Source organism: Daphnia magna, linkage group LG5 (assembly GCF_020631705.1).
Source record: "Daphnia magna isolate NIES linkage group LG5, ASM2063170v1.1, whole genome shotgun sequence".
NCBI classification, from domain to species: domain Eukaryota; kingdom Metazoa; phylum Arthropoda; class Branchiopoda; order Diplostraca; family Daphniidae; genus Daphnia; species Daphnia magna.
Genome location: NC_059186.1, coordinates 433423 through 450780, shown reverse-complemented (window position 1 = coordinate 450780; position 17358 = coordinate 433423). Strand labels below are relative to the sequence as shown.

The window sequence follows — 17358 nt, the reverse complement described above, 5'->3', positions numbered from 1 at the left end:
ACACCGCTAGATGTCTCTTACCAGCGTCTCGAAAAAACATTCGTTATCCAGCACGTCCGTCAAATAATAAATAATGCACGTCTGCTGCCTACGTCTTTATGAAAAAATGGGACTCTGAAAAGAAAATAACATAAAATATCAAGGGTATTGTGACATTTATACTGCATGTAACTATTATCCAAGTGTCAAAGGACAGAATGGCGAACCGGCGTGCGATAGCGAGTAACGTCGATTGGCAGGTGGACAAGAAAAGCAATTCCGAGAGAGCAAAATACTTGTTCGAAACAAGCCTATACTGTGACTGTGAATTCTTGGTTGGAAATGAAGAAGAGAAGGAGGTAAGTAAGCTTTAGAACATTTTCAAAATATGTCATACTTCAGCTTTTGTTGTAACAGTTGGTAAAAGCGCACAAAATTTTCCTGGCCATGGGGAGCCCAGTTTTTGAAACCATGTTCTACGGTGGGATGGCTCAAGCTAACGCCGGGCGATCAGTAAGCACAGGATCACACGCAATAGAAGTACAAGACATTCAACCTTTTGCCTTCAAAGACTTACTTGAGTAATTCAATTGTTTTTAATACTTATCCTCAAATAGTGTGTAATTGTTTCATTTCGATAGGTTTATTTATACTGAACATGTGGATCTCAAGTCTTTTGAACAAGCCTATGAGATTTCCTATGCAGCCAAAAAGTATATGGTGTCTAGCCTGGTAGAAAAGTGTTCCCAGTACATGTGGAAGGATCTCATTCCTGACAATGTGTGCAGGGCCCTCGAATTTGCAAATTTGTTTGAAGATACTTTACTAAAGGTAACACATTTCGCACAAAAGCTATTTAGGAATAAATCCATAAATGTTCAATCCACAGGAGAGAAGTCTCAATGTGATACGATGCCGCACCAAAGATTCTCTCTCGCACCCGCCATTTGAGGATATCACGGAATCTACATTGTTAATATTAGTGAAGGAAGACGATCTCGCCATCAGTGAAACTGATCTTTTCGAAGCCGTGAAACGCTGGGGCACCAAAGAATGTGCACGAAGAGAAATAGATGTCAATGGCTCTAATTTGCGATTGGTATCATATTGGAAATCATTTTACCCGGTTCAAACAGAACGTCAGTATTTATACATTTCTAGGTGTTGGCAAATATCATAGGACATATTCGATTCTTGACAATGACCAACGAAGAGTTTGCCAGTTCTCCAGCCATGTCGGGTATCCTGACGCAAGAAGAAAGTTTCGCCGTTCTGATGAACATTAGCTGCCGTGACAAGTGGCAAATGCCGTCTCAATTGTCTTCGTCCAGGCAATCACGCTACACAGCTCCCTATAGTCTAAGCTTTGGTGAAAATTCACCTGGCAATCGCAGTCCTTCTAGTTCGTGTGGCAGAAGGTAGAGCCCATTTCGTTAGTCGGTTCCATTCTATCGATGTAGTATTTAAACACCGCATTTCATTGCAGTGTGGAAACAGCCCCCGTATTATCTTCTCCCGGTCGAATTTATTGCTACAGGCGAGTGGAAGGAGAAGCATTAGTACACAATACGGGCATATTGGACTGTGCAGTGGCTTTGACTGTCGACCGCAATATTTGCATACAAGGAATAGTCATCTCTTCGCAATCAAAGTAACTTACTATTCGATTAGGACAGAATTTTGTTCGAATTAATCATTAATCTCTCTTTAGCCATACAGATTCAACAAACTGCGATCCGAGTGGAGGCTACACTGAACTATTGTACTGCCATTTGCTGGATCGTGATGGGACGCGGCTTACGTACTCTCATTTCAGTGGTCGTTCTCCTAGGCGATCGTCAATTGATGTCTTTTTCAATCGGCCCGTCTACGTCCAACGCAACAGAGAATACCGCATCTGTGTGGTCCTCAATCGTTGTGGCTACTATCCACTAGGTACTGGATCATCTTGGGTCATGACCCAAGGAGTTCATTTTCGGTTTGGTTCTTCATCTACTGATCCGTTCCCGCTCAATGATGGGATCCGCGACGGTTTTATTCGTGGAGTCATTTTTTCTTTTTAAACAAACACTCAAATCAAAGCATTTTTACCAATTATTATTTCCTCTTTGTTTTCTGTCACCCCTTTCCCTCCAAGAAAAAACGAAATCTTTGTTCATATATTGTTGAGTATGTTGAAATACATTGTAAACCAGGACACGGAACACAGCTCTTAAAATATAGGAAATTCATGTTTATTGCAGTTTCTTTGAACTGCTTGTATACATTGGGTTGCGTGGTGTACAATTTTTATTGAAATTCTTTCGAATTTGTGCGTGATTCATGTTAGGTGTCTCACGTTTACTAATCAGAACTGGTTTAAGTAAATCTCGATCGAATGCTTTGCATATGACGCAGGCATCTGGTCGGGGGTGCGGTTTTGATGACGACATCTGTGGAATGGCCAATAGAGCTCTTATATTTAGTTGGCATTATTATTGGAAACAGATGTAGTCCAGACTTATCTGAACCAGGAAGCAATTAAGCCAAAACAAACAGAAATGGCGATCGACAGACAACTAAATCATTGCTATATAAAGCATCAAATGCCTCTGCTTTTTGAAAGGTGTCACTCATCTGGCTTCGATTCGATAGCATCTGCTTAGAGCTTTCCCAACATGCAGCAGTTCTTTTCACTGCTATGCACCATCTTTGCGTGCATTGTATCTCAATGTCACGCCCAACGTAAGACATTTCATTATACCATTTTCAAGTTTCAAGATTTCAAGTTGTATGTTCAGGTAACGTGAAGGGGACCTGGTGGGCTCACAAGTCTGATTCGGGAGGTTGTCAGGTGCCTCAAGGTGATTACGCAGTTACCGACGCCATTGCTCTTGGAGAATCTCTAGCCCTAGGAAATCTAAAATGGCGGCAGGGCTTGTGTGGTCAGGTCTTGCAAGTCAACTGCGGGAAGCAAGTGGTAGATGCCGTGGTAGTCAGCACGTGTAATCTGAACAGCGCGCGTTCCCCTTTGCTATCACCGACCGAATTCTCCGATGGACAATCAATGGTACACTTGCATTGGTGTTTTCAACACTGGCGGAAGGATCAGCAAAGAGGCTGTCCTTGCTGGAATCAAGGGATATCGAGTTAATGACGGATATTTCAATTTCAACGGTAATGGATTGACTAACAAAAACGCTCAAGTCGTTTTCAAATACGAAGATGGATCGACGTCTTCCTTTAAGCTCGGCGATTGTCGTAATGGTGGCAAAACGCAAATCTTTCAATAAGAATTCAATTCAATGAATGTTTGCATCAACCACCTTCTGTTCCCAAGCTGTTTTTTCTTTTGGTCTTTGCATATTGCAACATTAAATTCATTAAAATTAAATGCTTATCATTTTGGAACAGGAAACATTCATCTGTTAATTCATTTCTTGACAAAGATTCTATCTAAATTTTCAGGATCTGTTTAAGTATTATTAAGCATGGCTTTATAAGGAAAATGTCTGACAAAAACAAAGCGTTCAATCAACAAGTCAAATAAGCAAGCTCCGGTCGCTTGACAATTGCTGCGACGTGGTAAAAGGATTGTTTAAAAAGACCATCAAATCTTTTGCCAAACTTTGTTTTTTGTCATCGATTATTACCAATATAGCCATATTAGCTATGTTCAAATCTAAATACTATTGCGATTTGCTATTTGTGAAAAGCAACAATTAAAAACAATACGAAGAGAATAGAAATTGTATGCGACGAACTGGAGTCGAGCTACAGAAGAACACCTGAACCCTAATAAAAACGTGACCCTTCAAATCATGTAACGAACGATAGTTATTTACATATCAATTGAACGAGAATGCTGGTGAACAATAGGGTTATTCACATCGGTCCTTGAATATCTCCCACGAGCGTTCATTCATTGCCAGAAGATATTATAGGCACTGACACAAGAAAACATCATTCTCCTTGTGTCAAATTCTGACTCGCATGGCAACTCTTTTCACCTTACCTGAAGCCAGAAATTGCTAATTAAGAATATGCGAGGATTTTGTTTAAAAGCAAAATTTGAATCATGTATACAGTGAGTGATGCGAGCTCAAAATGATTCAAATAGGAAGAAGGTCAATCACATCACCGGACATTCAACCTTCTGCGTAAAAGAATGTCATGTTATAAACAAAACCGGTCACTTCCAAACCAGTTTTTTCTACTCAGTAATAACCTTTGGCGGTGTCCAAATAGCCTATAGGAGAAACAAACAAATGTGATTGCCATTTTAAAGAAATGAATATACAGAAGCAGTGTCATTAAAAAGTGGGCATTGAAACGGTTACAAAAATCAGAAGCGTCTCTCACTCACCAGAAGAAAAACGTCTTTAACGTGCAAGAGTTTTAAACATCGGTCAACGGTGCTGTGGTGAATTGAGAGACAGTAACACCACAAATTATTCTGCTAGTGTTCTAAAGTGTTTTTTTAAGAAACAAAAGAAATATTCAGGTATGTATAAGCGATATAACATTTCTTACCTAAAACGAAATTTTCTTAACATTTTGTACGTATATGTATAGGCTATAGCCAACACGAAAGAAATGGGAATCCCAAAAGTAAACGATTTAGCAGCCGTTTTCGTAGCAACTGTCCTTCTTCTAAGCATCTGCCCGGCTAATGGTGGCATTTATCGTTCGCAGGATGCCTTAATTTTCAAAAGTAAATTTTATTTTTTCATTAGACCACTTGCACTTTTTCTGTTTTTTACATGTTTTTTTCGCATTGCTGTTGGTTTGTTGGATATAATCCAGCATAACAGAGTGCAGTGTTGTATAAAGAATCAAATAATTCAAAGTAATTTATATAACTTACATATTTAAATTCACAGTCGATCGAGCGGCGGATGGCTCCTTTTCTCCAAAGCTTTTCCCAATCAAACAATCGGATTTTTTGCCAATCAATTTCTTCCTGATTGGCGGCCTCATTAACCCTGCATTTTTGCCTGAACTTAATCGACCTCGGCAAAATACTAACTTGTACTACAGCAACATCGGCCCGCATCACCCACTGCAAGAACTGAATTTGTACAACTGGCTTATTCTCCACCCGTTCATCTTTGAAGGAGTCCGTGCTGCTGCTGCTCCTCCGGCATTAAATTCTAGCAAGGATCAGCAGACATTCAATCACGAATTCAAACAGAAGAGTAGTATTCCTTGTGGCGTTGGACCCAATACCAATCGCATTGTCAATGGCCAGGAAGCCGTTCCAAATTCTTGGCCTTTTGTCGTAAGTTTTATGGTGTATTGTGTAAAAAAAAAACTTTTAGCGGACAACATTGGCCGTATAGACTTTTAACGCGTTGATCTTCGTGAATGGATGATACACAGGTGGGCTTCAAGACGCTTGGCAGTAACACAGTCTTTTGCGGCGGTTCTTTAATTTCTGAAACTGAAATTCTGACAGCGGCTCATTGTTTTGAAAGGTAATATAGGCTATACGTATTTTGATTTTCATTTAATCAATAATGCATGATGTATATGTATATGTATAGATTGTCCCTGTATCAGCTGTCACGAAAGGTTGTGAAACTTGGCATGCACGACCGGGGAAACGATGACGGCGGGACGGATGACGCGCTTGAGGCGATTAAAATCAGCAGCCTAACAATTCATAGGATGTTTAATCGTAGAAGTTTAGTAAGTGCCGACGCCTATAAATTGTGCGTAAGAAGTTATATACATCACGTTAACAAGTATAAATATAGTACATAGCCTACCGACCAATTTTCTTTTTTTATACCCTTACATTTTTCCAGTTGGATTCAACACAACGTTTGTTTTCCTTTGTCTTCTGTCAATTTATTAGGATTACGATGTCGCCATTATAACAATGGAGCAACCCGTCACTTACTCAAGCGCTATTTCACGTGTCTGCTTGCCGTCGGGGATGGAACAAATCGATGACTTTGCAGGAAAGAGTGCCAACGTCATGGGGTGGGGAACCACATCATTCGGTAATATACGTAGTCTACTCACAAATATATAGCGAGTGAAGTATATGCAAAACAACAACAACAACAAACAAAGATATTTCATATGGCATCGTTTATATTTGATCCACTCGTCATCATAAGAAATAGCAAATTTTTTATTAAATCAGAATTTTGCGTTGGTTTGATTTAACACAGGTACCGGCTTGTATCCGTCTAAATTAAGGCAGGCTTCGGTTCCGATCATAACGAAAGACGAATGCACGCAAATCTACAGCCAACCTAACGAAATTACTAGCAATATGCTGTGTGCTTCTGCTAGCCAATCGGATTCGTGCCAAGTACGTAAAAATTCATTAGAGCCCTGTTTTGAGATCGAAATAATCAATTATGCAAACGAAAATGTTGCTGACTTTCCGTGTACAGGGCGACAGTGGTGGTCCGCTCGTCGTGCAATCTGACGACGGTTCTTGGACCCAAGTCGGCATCGTTAGTTGGGGATACGGTAATATATATTTGAACATTTTTCTTAAATGGATCAACACGTTAAAGTATCGACTCTGTTAATTATGAGATTAAATTTTGGCGAGATTTATTCATGACATTTTTGGTGTGTAGGATGCGCGGATCCAGAATATCCTGCAGGTGTGTACGCGAACGTACCAGGGCTATCGAGCTGGATTGGCAAATATATGGGGCAGAAGTGATTTGCATATTTTATATACGAAGTTTATATAGTCTATATACACGATTCGGTTAGTGGAAAATGTATTATTATTTTTCTTTGACAAGCGCTTATTTCTATAATTCGATATCGTTAACGTTTCGCATCACAGTTTCAAACGCATAACGGTCGACTGAGTTGGAAATTTAAATAGGCTCAAAAAAAGACCAATCTGTGGACGTATATATTCCAAGTCAGGCCAAGATTTATATATACGTTTCAGTTACGATGAAACGAGCGAGTGCATGTCTGATGTCAATTTCTTTAATAGAACCTGAAGGTACATAAAGACCCCAACACCAGATAGTTAGAACAGTCCTAATATGTACCAGACCATCAGTGTCCAGTTTGGGGAATCAACAATGTTTTTTATATGCGTCGCTTTATAAGGACAAAAATCAGACGTTCAGCTGTTAAAGGTTGGGCTATATAGCATAATGGCAATGGTCTATTAAACCAGTTCTTCCATTGTCTATTCGGGTTTTGATTTTTGGCGACTTTAACGTTTGGCGATAAAATCCACGTCACGACATGGTTGACAAACAATTAGGGGTTTCCCCTCCCCCTTTTTTTTTAGATTAGAAAAAATTGGGAAGAAGGTATAGAAATTGCAAGCGATGAACTTGAACCTATAGAAGAATAATTGAATATATTTTACGAGAATGCACAGGTGAATAATAAAGCTGTACACAGTCATTGAATATGCCCTTCAATGGCGTACATGTTTTCTTCGCCATAATCTATAGATGAGCACTGATATAGACCACAAAACATCTCATATATTCAGTTGTGATTCCTGACTTGCACGGCAACTCATGTTTACCTCACCTGAAGGCACAAGTTGCTGGTAAAAGTTACGAGGACGATAGTTGATTTATAAGTAAACAAGGGTGGCAACGCATTGTTGTACATATAAGCAAATTTAAGGACCTGTTGGTTGAATCTTGTCGTTTGAATTTTTTGATCTGCGATTGATAACAGACGTATTCGTTTTTGTCAAATTGCCAACTCAGTTTTGTCAAAAGACCAAATTCGGATCACGTGTGTAAATGAATACAAGTCTTACGTGATTCCAATACAGGATAAGGTTAATCAAACCCTGAACATTCAACTTGAATAATACCTTTTATGAAATAACATTACCGGTATTACTCTCACCAAACCAAATCCGTCGCTTCGCAACAGCTTCTCTTCTTCTCAATATATAACATTTATGGCGTTGGGTGGTTCTGATTTATTCATCAAAGGGGCAAAAAGAAACAATGATCGCCCCGAAAATGAAATGCTGCATCTTGCAACAAAATAATGCAAACGTCTGCAGCGCCCTGATAAATAAATAGAAGGCATCGCAGAAGCGTCACACACTCACCCCATCAACCACCGGGGTAAGTTAATTGTTTATATAATATATTAGCAAGATAAAAAATGATGAGTCTTTTTTAATGTCTTGCAGTGATGAAATGTACAATAAAATTCATTGATCGTCTACATTATATTATGTAAATATAGGTGTATCAAGCCAAAGGGATGGGAATGGGAATTCAAAAAGTAAGTGATTTCGCAGCCGTTTTCGTGGCAGCTGCTGTCATTCTTGTTATTAGCATCCCGTTCCCGGCTAACGGCCTCATTTATCGTACGAGCGACGCCTTTGTTTTCGAAAGTAAATATAAATAATATTTTGAATTCTGTTGAAAATGGTCATTTCTACAGCATAAAGTGCAACAGAAATATAACGAATCAGATTATTCAAAGTAGCCTAGCCTAGACTTTAGCTAATTTTTAAATGTTAACTTAACAAATCCACAGTCGATCGAGCGGCAGATGGCTCCTTTACTCCTCAGTTTTTCCCAAAAAGCCAATCGGATTTTTTGCCAATCAAATTTTTCTTGGATGGCGGCCGTATCCCTTTATCACAAATCCCTCTGCTGGTCGGTTCAACCAAAAATGTTCATTCGTATTACACCATGCTGGGCCTGCATCCGCAACAAGAGCTGAATTTGTACAACTGGCTGCCTTATTACCCGTTCGTGTATGCCCGTGCTGCTGCTGCCCCGACAAGAAATTCAAGCAATGATCAGCAAACATTCAACCGCCAATCTAAACAGGGGAGTATTCCTTGTGGCGTTGGACCCAATACCAACCGCATCGTCAATGGCCAGGAAGCTGTTGCCCATTCGTGGCCTTTTGTCGTAAGTTTTGCGTGTACTACATCACCTATAAAAATGTCCACCAAAGACATTGACTGCTGTATATATTAAGCGCTGATGATCTTAGTGAATTGATGATATATACAGGTGGGCTTCATGACGCAAGGCAGTGGCGTAGTCGATTGTGGCGGATCTTTAATTTCGGAAACTAAAGTTCTGACAGCGGCCCATTGTTTTGTACAGTAAGATATATTATATGGCGTCTATATTATAGTTAATACTTTCAATTCATGCATTTAATCAATGCTGCCTCTAATTTACTTCTAGCTATGAATCTTTTTTGGGGATGATTGATCTCCGTTTGCTTATATGGGTGTAGGATGTCGCTGTATCAATTGTCACAGAAAGTTGTGAAACTGGGCATGCACTACACGGGCAACAGTGCGGGAGTACCGGACGATGCGCAAAGGACGATGAGAATCAAAAGCGTGACAATTCATAGAGAATATAATGGAGGAAGATTTGTAAGTGCCGCGTTGTTTCTTATTGCATTTATGTAAGAATGGATGCAAACAAGTTGAAACAAGGAACCCATTATTATTTTTTTTTTCCGTCAAAGTTGCATTCCCATTTATGATTGGTCGCAACAAGGTCCGAGCACAAGTGACCGATTCTTTCTTTTATTCTTTTTTCTATTTTTTATTTTTATAGAACTACGATGTCGCTGTTGTGACAATGGAGTCACAATTCACCGCCGTCACCTACTCAGAGGCCATCTCGCCCGCCTGTTTGCCGCCAGAAAGTGCCAACGTCGATGAATACGCCGGAAAGGATTCCTTCATCATGGGATGGGGTGATGTCAGATCCGGTATGTAAACAAAGAAATTGCTAATATAAGAAATTAAAGCAATAAATCTTTCAAATATAGGAATATAGCTAAGTAAAAAGATATAGCTCTATATATAACTTTAATCATTTTTATCTCAATCATTGAGAAGCGTCCATATTTTGTCATATATATATATATATAGTTTTATACGTTATTGGTTTGATTGTGGTATAACCAGGTGCCAATACGGGTACGTCTAAATTAAGACAAGCCATCGTTCCAGTCATAACGAACGACGAATGCAAGAAAATCTACAGCCAACCTAGCCAAATTACTGACCATATGGTGTGTGCTTCTTCTCGTACATCCGATTCATGCCAGGTATTAAATCTTTAGAGTCATTTTTCAAATTGAAATGTAATGAATCATATATCGCCCATGAAATTTCGTTATGTATAACTCAAAGGGAGACAGTGGCGGTCCGCTAGTCATCAAATTTGACGACGGTTCTTATTACCAAGCCGGCATCGTTAGTTGGGGAAGCGGTATGACATTCTTTTTCTTATTTATTGTTATTATAGGATATAAAACACGCTATAAATGATCGACATCATTCTTACACGTGTATATCAGATTCAATTTGTGACAGATTCATGAATGAGAAGTATTTTTCATTTCTACAGGATGCGCGAATGCAGCATTTCCTGCAGGCGTTTATACGTACGTACCACGACTAGTGAGCTGGGTTAAAAAATATATGTAGAATCGATTCGTTATTGCAAACGATCACGCATATAGATCGAAAGATTCCGGAAAATGGGAAATTTTTCTTTCAAGGGCGCTTATTTATGACAGCCGAAACCATGATGTTTATAATGTATTCTGTCGTTCTTCTGAAAACATGCAGAATATACTATTATGGCATTAGAAAAATCTTTCTTAAAGAAAACGTGTTAAAATCACATTTCACTTATACAATTCTTTTCTTGTAGTCCTGAATGAAATTTAAATTTAAAAAATACTGATGAAGCTGGTGAAACTACCATTTTATTTATTTTCTATCATTTTTTTTCTGTTTTCGCCATTGCGAAGCCCGACTTGTTCACAAAAAGTTGAGCTTAAAATGATTGACTTGGAATTCGATAAAACCGAACCTGCTGCTGTAATACAAAAATAAACGCTGATTTCGAATGAAATATTATAGTTTTCCACTATTGAAAACTTTTTTTTTGAATAAAACAGAATCAAATGAGGTTTTATCGCAACCCCTTTATCAATTCAGATATCTGATAATGATCAACTATAGGCTATATAAATTCAAAGTGGATGGTGCCTTTATTAATGGGAAATGGTTTGTCACTATATCTAATGCATGTTCCTTGAACTAAATGTTGTTAATATAGGAGAGTTCCCTCGACAACAACTCTGCCAGTCTGTTTTTCCATTCGTGTATTAGCGTTTTGAAATTTACCGCCGCGTGCTGTGTAGCGACGGAAAAGACCAAACATCTTATAGACTTGATTCACTTGGCAACTGATTTGTCCTCAACTGAAAGGAGCAGGAAGATTGAACAGATTAGCTATTTAGTAGAATGACATTGGATTCAGAAACATGACGTGTGGCACACGGAATTATCGTCCATCGTTATTGACAAAGAAGGCGATCATCGATCGGTGAATGAACTTTCTAATCTATAATGAAATTTTGAAGGACAGTCAACGTACCAACGAATTAGTTTTTGTAGTTCTACTATATGAGAGACCTTGCTTGGCTACTAAAGTTTATCAGTATAGTCTATCTAATTTTTAAAACGGGCATTATTGAAAGGTTCTGGAAGGTAAACAATATAAAGATGCAAAAAATTGGCATAATTGCACTAAAAATTAAATCTTTTTTGGTATAAGTTCACCAGCACACACACGCATTTGCTAACTTCGTTTATACTTTTTAATTGTTAAGTTAATTCAAAAAGGCGACGCCCCTAACAGATAACAGAAACGAGATTTAAAATGCAACGCTTGTCTTGGTGGCAGTGACATTGAACCCTTATTTGGACTGTATATACAGCCAATGCAAATTGTAATTGATTCAGGTTCGCTGATAAAGGTCAACGATGTTACAATAACAACTATATAGCATACCTTTGATACGACCTGTAGTGACAATGCTATGAAATCGAAATAGTCGTCCTATACGAAACCAGTTTTTTGTACTCAATAACTTTTGGGGTTGACAAGTTTTTTATACGTGAACGAGAAAAAAAAATCTAGAAAAAAGAGGAGTCCCTATGCGATGGGTGGGGACGCAAACGTCCGTATCGCCCTAATAAAAAGCGCGTTATTGCAGCAAAGAGAATCAGAATCGGCTCGTTCAGCAGCTTAAGAAAATCATCTCCGTCGTTGAAGCGCTTCGAAAACATCGGTGGTGAATTGCGGTAAAAATATTAAACATAAATTAAATAAATCTCGCTATATTTTTTAAGTTTTAAAAAGAATTTAAGTATCATGTTGCAAAGCAAGTATTAGGCTATATATATTAAATATTTGATAAAACGTATTCCAATATTATATAGAGGAGAGCTGGGCAATTGAGACACAGGGCAATTGAAACAAAAATTGTTTCTCTCGCCGTATAATAGGAATTTTCTTGAAAAAATTTGGGTTAATAGAATGAGGGGGTTTACAAGTTTAGAAAAATTTACGAGTTTTTGTATTCAAAACTTTTTAAGATATCTCGAAAAAACAGTTTTTTGTTCTCCGCCTGTTAAATTTGCGTTTTCAATTTTTTTGTTTTAACCCCTAAAACGCTACGCTTTAGTAATAAAATTAGTTTCAGATGATATGCAATTTATTTTTCTACAATTTAATGTCATTAAATTTTTCCCTGCATTCTTAAATAATTTTAAATAATTAAATGTAACGATGACCCTATTGCAGGACAATTGAAACACTTTGTTTATATTCCCTGTCTGCGAGTGGTTGCATTTTTTTTGCAAGTATTTGACGTAATTTATTTAAACAAATGTAAATCATCATGTTAAGACAACTAAAATACTTGTATTCGCTGTTTGGGATTTATTTAAAAAAGCATGTTGCTTAATGGTTTTTTTTTAATTTAATTATTTAAATATTTTAAACTAAATTACGATCTACTTTAAGCATATTTTAAAAATCTGTAAATCGCATTGTACCTAATGGTAAAATTTGATCACACTAGCAGTTGGGGCTGCTGAGATATCGTGATTTTCATTTTATGTGGGTATGAAGAAGCTTCCTTATGGGAAAACCCACGTTGCAATTGCGTCGACACACAGTTTCAATTGCCCTGCTACCATGGCAATTGAAACACTCGAAGCGACCTCAGTTTTTTACAATTTACTACTATTATAATTAATCTTTTCTAATAAAAAAAATATCGTTTAGTAGCTGAGATAATAGGCTACAATTCTATATAATTTTTATATTAAATTTTTCAGTTTTTTTTTCAAGAAATACAAAAAACCAAAAAGTGTATCAATTGCCCCCACTCTCCCCTACACGTATATATGTGCTGCAATAGAAGTTCAAGAATAGGCATGGGAATGATGAAAGTCAATGAGTTTGCAGCCGTTTTCGTGGCAGCCATCGCATTGCTGGGCCAAGTCCATGGCCACGTTTATCAGACGAACGACGCCATCGTTTTCGAAAGTATGATCACTTTAAATAAATACATTTTTATGCCATTTAACCAGAGTCGGGCGGAGCGCGCTCTGAGCTTGAGCGAAAAAGGAGCGCGCTCGCGATTTTCACTGAGCGACGAGCGCGAGCCGCTCAATTTAAAAAACGCGAGCTTGAGCTTGAGCGAAGACCTGCTGGGCGACTCGCTCGAATTCGAACGCCATCTATCAGTCAGCAATAAAAACATTTGGTCCAAACTTAGTGCGCTATCTATGAACACAATTTTTTTTTTGAAAAACTACGCAACTGTGTAGACGACACCCAAAATCGTCTTTTCAGCACTGCGGGACTCATTTTTGTTCCAAAACGTTCAAATTTATCGGACAGTAATTTTGACAAACTTGTGTTTTTGAAACAAAATGGAATATCTTTTCGAAACTGGCAACTTTTTTAACTTTTTTAGGTGTAGGAATTAGGGAATTGTAATACCTATAACCGACTGTGATCGCTTTTAAGAGGAGTAAGAGGAGAAAATACAAGTTTTTGACAGAGATTTTTTTGTGTGAAGAGCGAGAGCGGAAAACGAGCACGAGCGCGCTCGTTTTTTTTTTTGTGAGCTAGAGCGAAAATCCGCTCACTTTGAGGCACTGAGCGGAAAGTTTAGAGCGCGCTCGTGTTTCAGTGAGCGATGCCCGACTCTGCATTTAACTACATTAAATAAAAATGTTATCGTGTCATTGTTAAATTGTTTGATAGACCTCTACATTTTTGTTAATGTAGCAACAACAACAATTATCTATAATGTATAGGGTCTAATACAATTTTTTGTTCTTTGATTGATTGAATTCTAACAGTCGACCGGGCATCGGATGGCTCTTTTCTTGCAAAGAGTTTCCCGTTTAGCCAATCGGATTTTATGCCAATAAAAAATTTCTTGAATAGTGGCCTAGTTCCTAATTCACACATCCCGTTCGTCGAGCCGATCGCAGAAGTGAATTCGTACAGCATCGGCCTGCATCCGCAGCAGCAAGGCCCGAATTTTTACAACTGGTTGCACCATCCTTTCGTGTATGGCGGAGCCTATGCTATTCCGGCAATCGGTTCCATCAGGGCTGACCAGACACTCAAACAAGAAACCAAACAGAGCAGTATTACTTGTGGCGCTGGACCTGATCAAAATCGGATTGTCAGTGGCACGGAAGCTACTCAGAATTCTTGGCCTTTCATGGTAAGCTTTTGGGTAGCAATACAATGAGCGATAATAAGATAAAGCTGATTTCAAAATTTAAAACCGCTTGATCTTCGTGCATTTATATAGGTTGGCTTCATGGAGCCTGGCAGTGGGTCCGTCAATTGCGGTGGATCTTTGATTTCTGAAACTCAAATTCTGACAGCGGCCCATTGTTTTGAAAGGTATATAGCCTATACAGCCTAATACCAGTCGTCTATATACTTACTTTTATGGATGCACTTCATCAACAGTCGCTTTCAAATGATTTATAATGATTTTATATTCTTGGTCAACTCGTTTGTATTTAGAAAGTCCATGTTTGGTTTGTCGCTAATGGTTGTGAAACTTGGAATGCATGACCGTGGAGACGGTGGTCAGAAAGGGGATGACGCGATAATGACGAGAAGAATCAGTCGCATTGCACTTCATAAAGCATATAATAACAGAAATTTTGTAAGTTCCGACATTTATATATTCTTCTTGAATTTATGCTTCAAATGAGTTGAAACATGTAGATAGACGCGGCGTCTTCTAAGTAATTTTTTTTTGTCTTTTTAAATTTTATTTTCAAAGTATTGCGCTTGCGTCTGAATTTCCTTTTTCCTTTTGTCGATTTTTATATAGTACTTCGATATCGCCATTATAACAATGGACTCGCCCATCACTTACTCAAAAGCCATTTCACCCGTCTGCTTGGCACCTGCAAGTGGAGAACTCGACGTCTACGCCGGACAAACTGCCTCTGTTATGGGATGGGGAAGGATACAATCCGGTATATACGTAGGCCTAATATATGAACACACTGCCGTGCATAAGGCGTGAAGCCAACCAACTCATTTTCAAATATCCATTTTATTTACTCGATCAAAAAACAAACAAAAGCGACTCTTGTATGATCTTGATGTCTTGAATTGATTAGGTGGTGCGAGTTCGCAAAAGTTATTGCAAGCTAACGTTCCGATCTTAACGAACGACGATTGCAAGAACATCTACACAAATCCTGGACAAATTGTTAACCATATGCTGTGTGCCGATAGCAGTACATCTGATTCGTGCCAAGTATATAAATCTTGAAGTCATTTAAAAATGTTAACAATTAACCATACAAGCGAAAATTCGTTATATCTTTATTTAAAGGGTGATAGCGGTGGTCCGCTCGTCGTGCAATCTGAAGCGGACGGTTTATGGTACCAAGCGGGCATCGTCAGTTGGGGACGTGGTAAGGAACTTTCATTATTGCCCTTTTCACAAAATCAAATTTGTTATAGCTACGTGTTTTTCTTATATTTTCGAGCTTTTATTCATGATAACTTTTTATATGAAGGATGCGCGAATCCGCTATTCCCTGCAGGTGTTTACACGAGGGTGAATTGGCTAAGGGGATGGATTAACGGAAACATGAAGAATTGATTGGCGTGATTATTTACACACCGTCACACGTTCCAAAGGCTATATATGTGACACGACACACGGCGAAATGGCAAACCTGTTTGGAAAAGTGCATAACTCTGAGATTCGAAAAATATCGCTAAGTTTTGTGCCTATATCCTACATGATTTTCTCGGTTTCTATTTAAAAATTCAATTGCTTATTTTATTAGAAGCAAAAAGTAGCAAGTTTTTTTTGTTGTTCTGCAACTATCTTCTGTCTCGGCTTATAGCTTTTTAAATTTTCCAAAAAACAAATTTTAATCTGAATAAAAAAATTGCAAATCAAAACATTCAACTGGTGATTATTCATTTGACTTTCATTCTAACAAATTTCTTATTGATTGTATTAGGTGTGGCACATGGGATTGTCCACATCATCGTTATTTTAAAAAAAAGTGGCCATGGGTGACTATGAAGGGCATCTATAGAGTGGTTTGAGGTTGCCATCTTGGATAGTTATTTCTCCCAGTTTGGTGCAGCCTCAAACAAAAAAGCATTGGCAATTTTAGATAAATAGTGCCAGCCAACTGTCAGTTTACGATTATGATTATGTTTCGCGAACTCTTTAAATTATATCAGCCGCATAAGGAAGACACCTTTGCAACATTTATTCAAGAAAACAAGAATGACTTTGAAAATTACTGAGTTAGCAGAAATGAAACATTTTTCTGGTTACAGATGAAACTATTAACAGTGTAGACTAGACTGAGGCCCGCATGTTTAAAATTTTCAGGAATAAGTTAGATGATGAACTTAAAGATCCTTTAAAATAGAAGAGGGCGCAAAACGTCCTTGTTACAGCTAAAAAAAACCTTAGCAGAAAGATTTTCCTTGTCCGTGCGATTCTTCCTACCCGCACAATGCCATCCCGAAATCGAAAACTCTCTTTCTGATGGGGCAGACGATGCTTGTAGGGACAAGAGTGTAAATGCTAATTTCGATAAAAATGGAAACCGAAAGCGTTGAGTTGTCCAAAAAGAAAGAGTATCTATCTTTTTGGGGATATCATCTCCCCCACAAGTGAAGTTATCCAGGTCAATTGAAATGTAATCGAACAATTCTAACTGTATTATCTTAGATCTTCGTGATCCAATGTGGCGAGAGCCAGACGATGATTCGGGAGCACTACTTAAAGTTTTTGCATAAAGCAACTTGAACTGATGAGCGTCGAGATTTCTTGGACCGGTATTTCCCCTGTCCTAAGCATAATTCTCAGCAGGCCCGTCAGCGTGGGGGTTTAGGTCTTTCTCGTCATCGCTACCATCTTCAAGACCCTATTTTTTAAATAAGAAGTTAATTAAAGGCCTAGCAACAGTAATTCAACAAAACTTTTACCAATTCTGTAGTCGTTTGATTTATGTGCCGTATCAGTCACTAGAGACTCGATTAGTCTTTACTC

The 17358-nt window shown here is 38.3% G+C and overlaps 4 protein-coding genes and 1 pseudogene across 5 annotated transcripts; all 5 read left to right on the top strand.

Moving 5' to 3' along the window:
- The first annotated feature begins 21 nt into the window (after nucleotides 1-21).
- On the top strand, nucleotides 22-2176 carry LOC116923458 (BTB/POZ domain-containing protein 2-like). The gene is made up of 7 exons (XM_045173654.1): nucleotides 22-338; nucleotides 397-560; nucleotides 621-810; nucleotides 869-1078; nucleotides 1141-1397; nucleotides 1466-1630; nucleotides 1691-2176. The coding sequence occupies exons 1-7, from the start codon at nucleotides 198-200 to the stop codon at nucleotides 2040-2042; spliced, it is 1479 nt and encodes a 492-aa protein (XP_045029589.1). The 5' UTR covers nucleotides 22-197; the 3' UTR covers nucleotides 2043-2176.
- Nucleotides 2177-2553: 377 nt separating this feature from the next.
- On the top strand, nucleotides 2554-4439 carry LOC116923462 (annotated as a pseudogene).
- On the top strand, nucleotides 4287-6709 carry LOC116935288 (chymotrypsinogen A). Of its 2 annotated transcripts, none has more exons than XM_045173656.1 (9): nucleotides 4287-4462; nucleotides 4541-4672; nucleotides 4842-5239; nucleotides 5341-5435; nucleotides 5505-5649; nucleotides 5819-5966; nucleotides 6141-6283; nucleotides 6369-6447; nucleotides 6561-6709. In XM_045173656.1, the coding sequence occupies exons 2-9, from the start codon at nucleotides 4555-4557 to the stop codon at nucleotides 6647-6649; spliced, it is 1215 nt and encodes a 404-aa protein (XP_045029591.1). In that variant the 5' UTR covers nucleotides 4287-4462; nucleotides 4541-4554; the 3' UTR covers nucleotides 6650-6709. The 2 variants fall into 2 exon arrangements, with proteins under 2 accessions (XP_045029591.1, XP_045029590.1); XM_045173655.1 differs by having other exon boundaries at nucleotides 4534-4672.
- A 1284-nt stretch (nucleotides 6710-7993) lies between these two features.
- On the top strand, nucleotides 7994-10826 carry LOC116923858 (chymotrypsinogen A). Its single transcript, XM_045173657.1, has 9 exons — nucleotides 7994-8051; nucleotides 8176-8326; nucleotides 8473-8855; nucleotides 8961-9055; nucleotides 9193-9337; nucleotides 9525-9681; nucleotides 9881-10023; nucleotides 10109-10187; nucleotides 10326-10826. The coding sequence occupies exons 2-9, from the start codon at nucleotides 8194-8196 to the stop codon at nucleotides 10403-10405; spliced, it is 1215 nt and encodes a 404-aa protein (XP_045029592.1). The 5' UTR covers nucleotides 7994-8051; nucleotides 8176-8193; the 3' UTR covers nucleotides 10406-10826.
- Nucleotides 10827-11953: 1127 nt separating this feature from the next.
- On the top strand, nucleotides 11954-16247 carry LOC116923857 (chymotrypsin A). The gene is made up of 9 exons (XM_032930422.2): nucleotides 11954-12076; nucleotides 13201-13328; nucleotides 14153-14526; nucleotides 14617-14711; nucleotides 14838-14982; nucleotides 15154-15301; nucleotides 15449-15588; nucleotides 15667-15748; nucleotides 15854-16247. Exons 2-9 carry the CDS (start codon nucleotides 13217-13219, stop codon nucleotides 15937-15939), a joined length of 1182 nt encoding a protein of 393 aa, XP_032786313.2. The 5' UTR covers nucleotides 11954-12076; nucleotides 13201-13216; the 3' UTR covers nucleotides 15940-16247.
- Nucleotides 16248-17358: the final 1111 nt, after the last annotated feature.

Bases quoted from the DNA above. Each gene is read 5' to 3' on its own strand.
- LOC116923458 (XM_045173654.1), top strand. From the start codon at position 198: ATGGCGAACCGGCGTGCGATAGCGAGTAACGTCGATTGGCAGGTGGAC. The intron at 561-620 runs GTAATTCAATTG...TCATTTCGATAG, and splicing joins GCCTTCAAAGACTTACTTGA to GTTTATTTATACTGAACATG. The intron at 1,631-1,690 runs GTAACTTACTAT...ATCTCTCTTTAG, and splicing joins GTCATCTCTTCGCAATCAAA to CCATACAGATTCAACAAACT.
- LOC116935288 (XM_045173656.1), top strand. From the start codon at position 4,555: ATGGGAATCCCAAAAGTAAACGATTTAGCAGCCGTTTTCGTAGCAACT. The intron at 5,436-5,504 runs GTAATATAGGCT...GTATATGTATAG, and splicing joins GCGGCTCATTGTTTTGAAAG to ATTGTCCCTGTATCAGCTGT. The intron at 5,650-5,818 runs GTAAGTGCCGAC...TCAATTTATTAG, and splicing joins TGTTTAATCGTAGAAGTTTA to GATTACGATGTCGCCATTAT.
- LOC116923858 (XM_045173657.1), top strand. From the start codon at position 8,194: ATGGGAATGGGAATTCAAAAAGTAAGTGATTTCGCAGCCGTTTTCGTG. The intron at 9,056-9,192 runs GTAAGATATATT...ATATGGGTGTAG, and splicing joins GCGGCCCATTGTTTTGTACA to GATGTCGCTGTATCAATTGT. The intron at 9,682-9,880 runs GTATGTAAACAA...TGGTATAACCAG, and splicing joins ATGGGGTGATGTCAGATCCG to GTGCCAATACGGGTACGTCT.
- LOC116923857 (XM_032930422.2), top strand. From the start codon at position 13,217: ATGGGAATGATGAAAGTCAATGAGTTTGCAGCCGTTTTCGTGGCAGCC. The intron at 15,589-15,666 runs GTATATAAATCT...CTTTATTTAAAG, and splicing joins GTACATCTGATTCGTGCCAA to GGTGATAGCGGTGGTCCGCT. The intron at 15,749-15,853 runs GTAAGGAACTTT...TTTTATATGAAG, and splicing joins CATCGTCAGTTGGGGACGTG to GATGCGCGAATCCGCTATTC.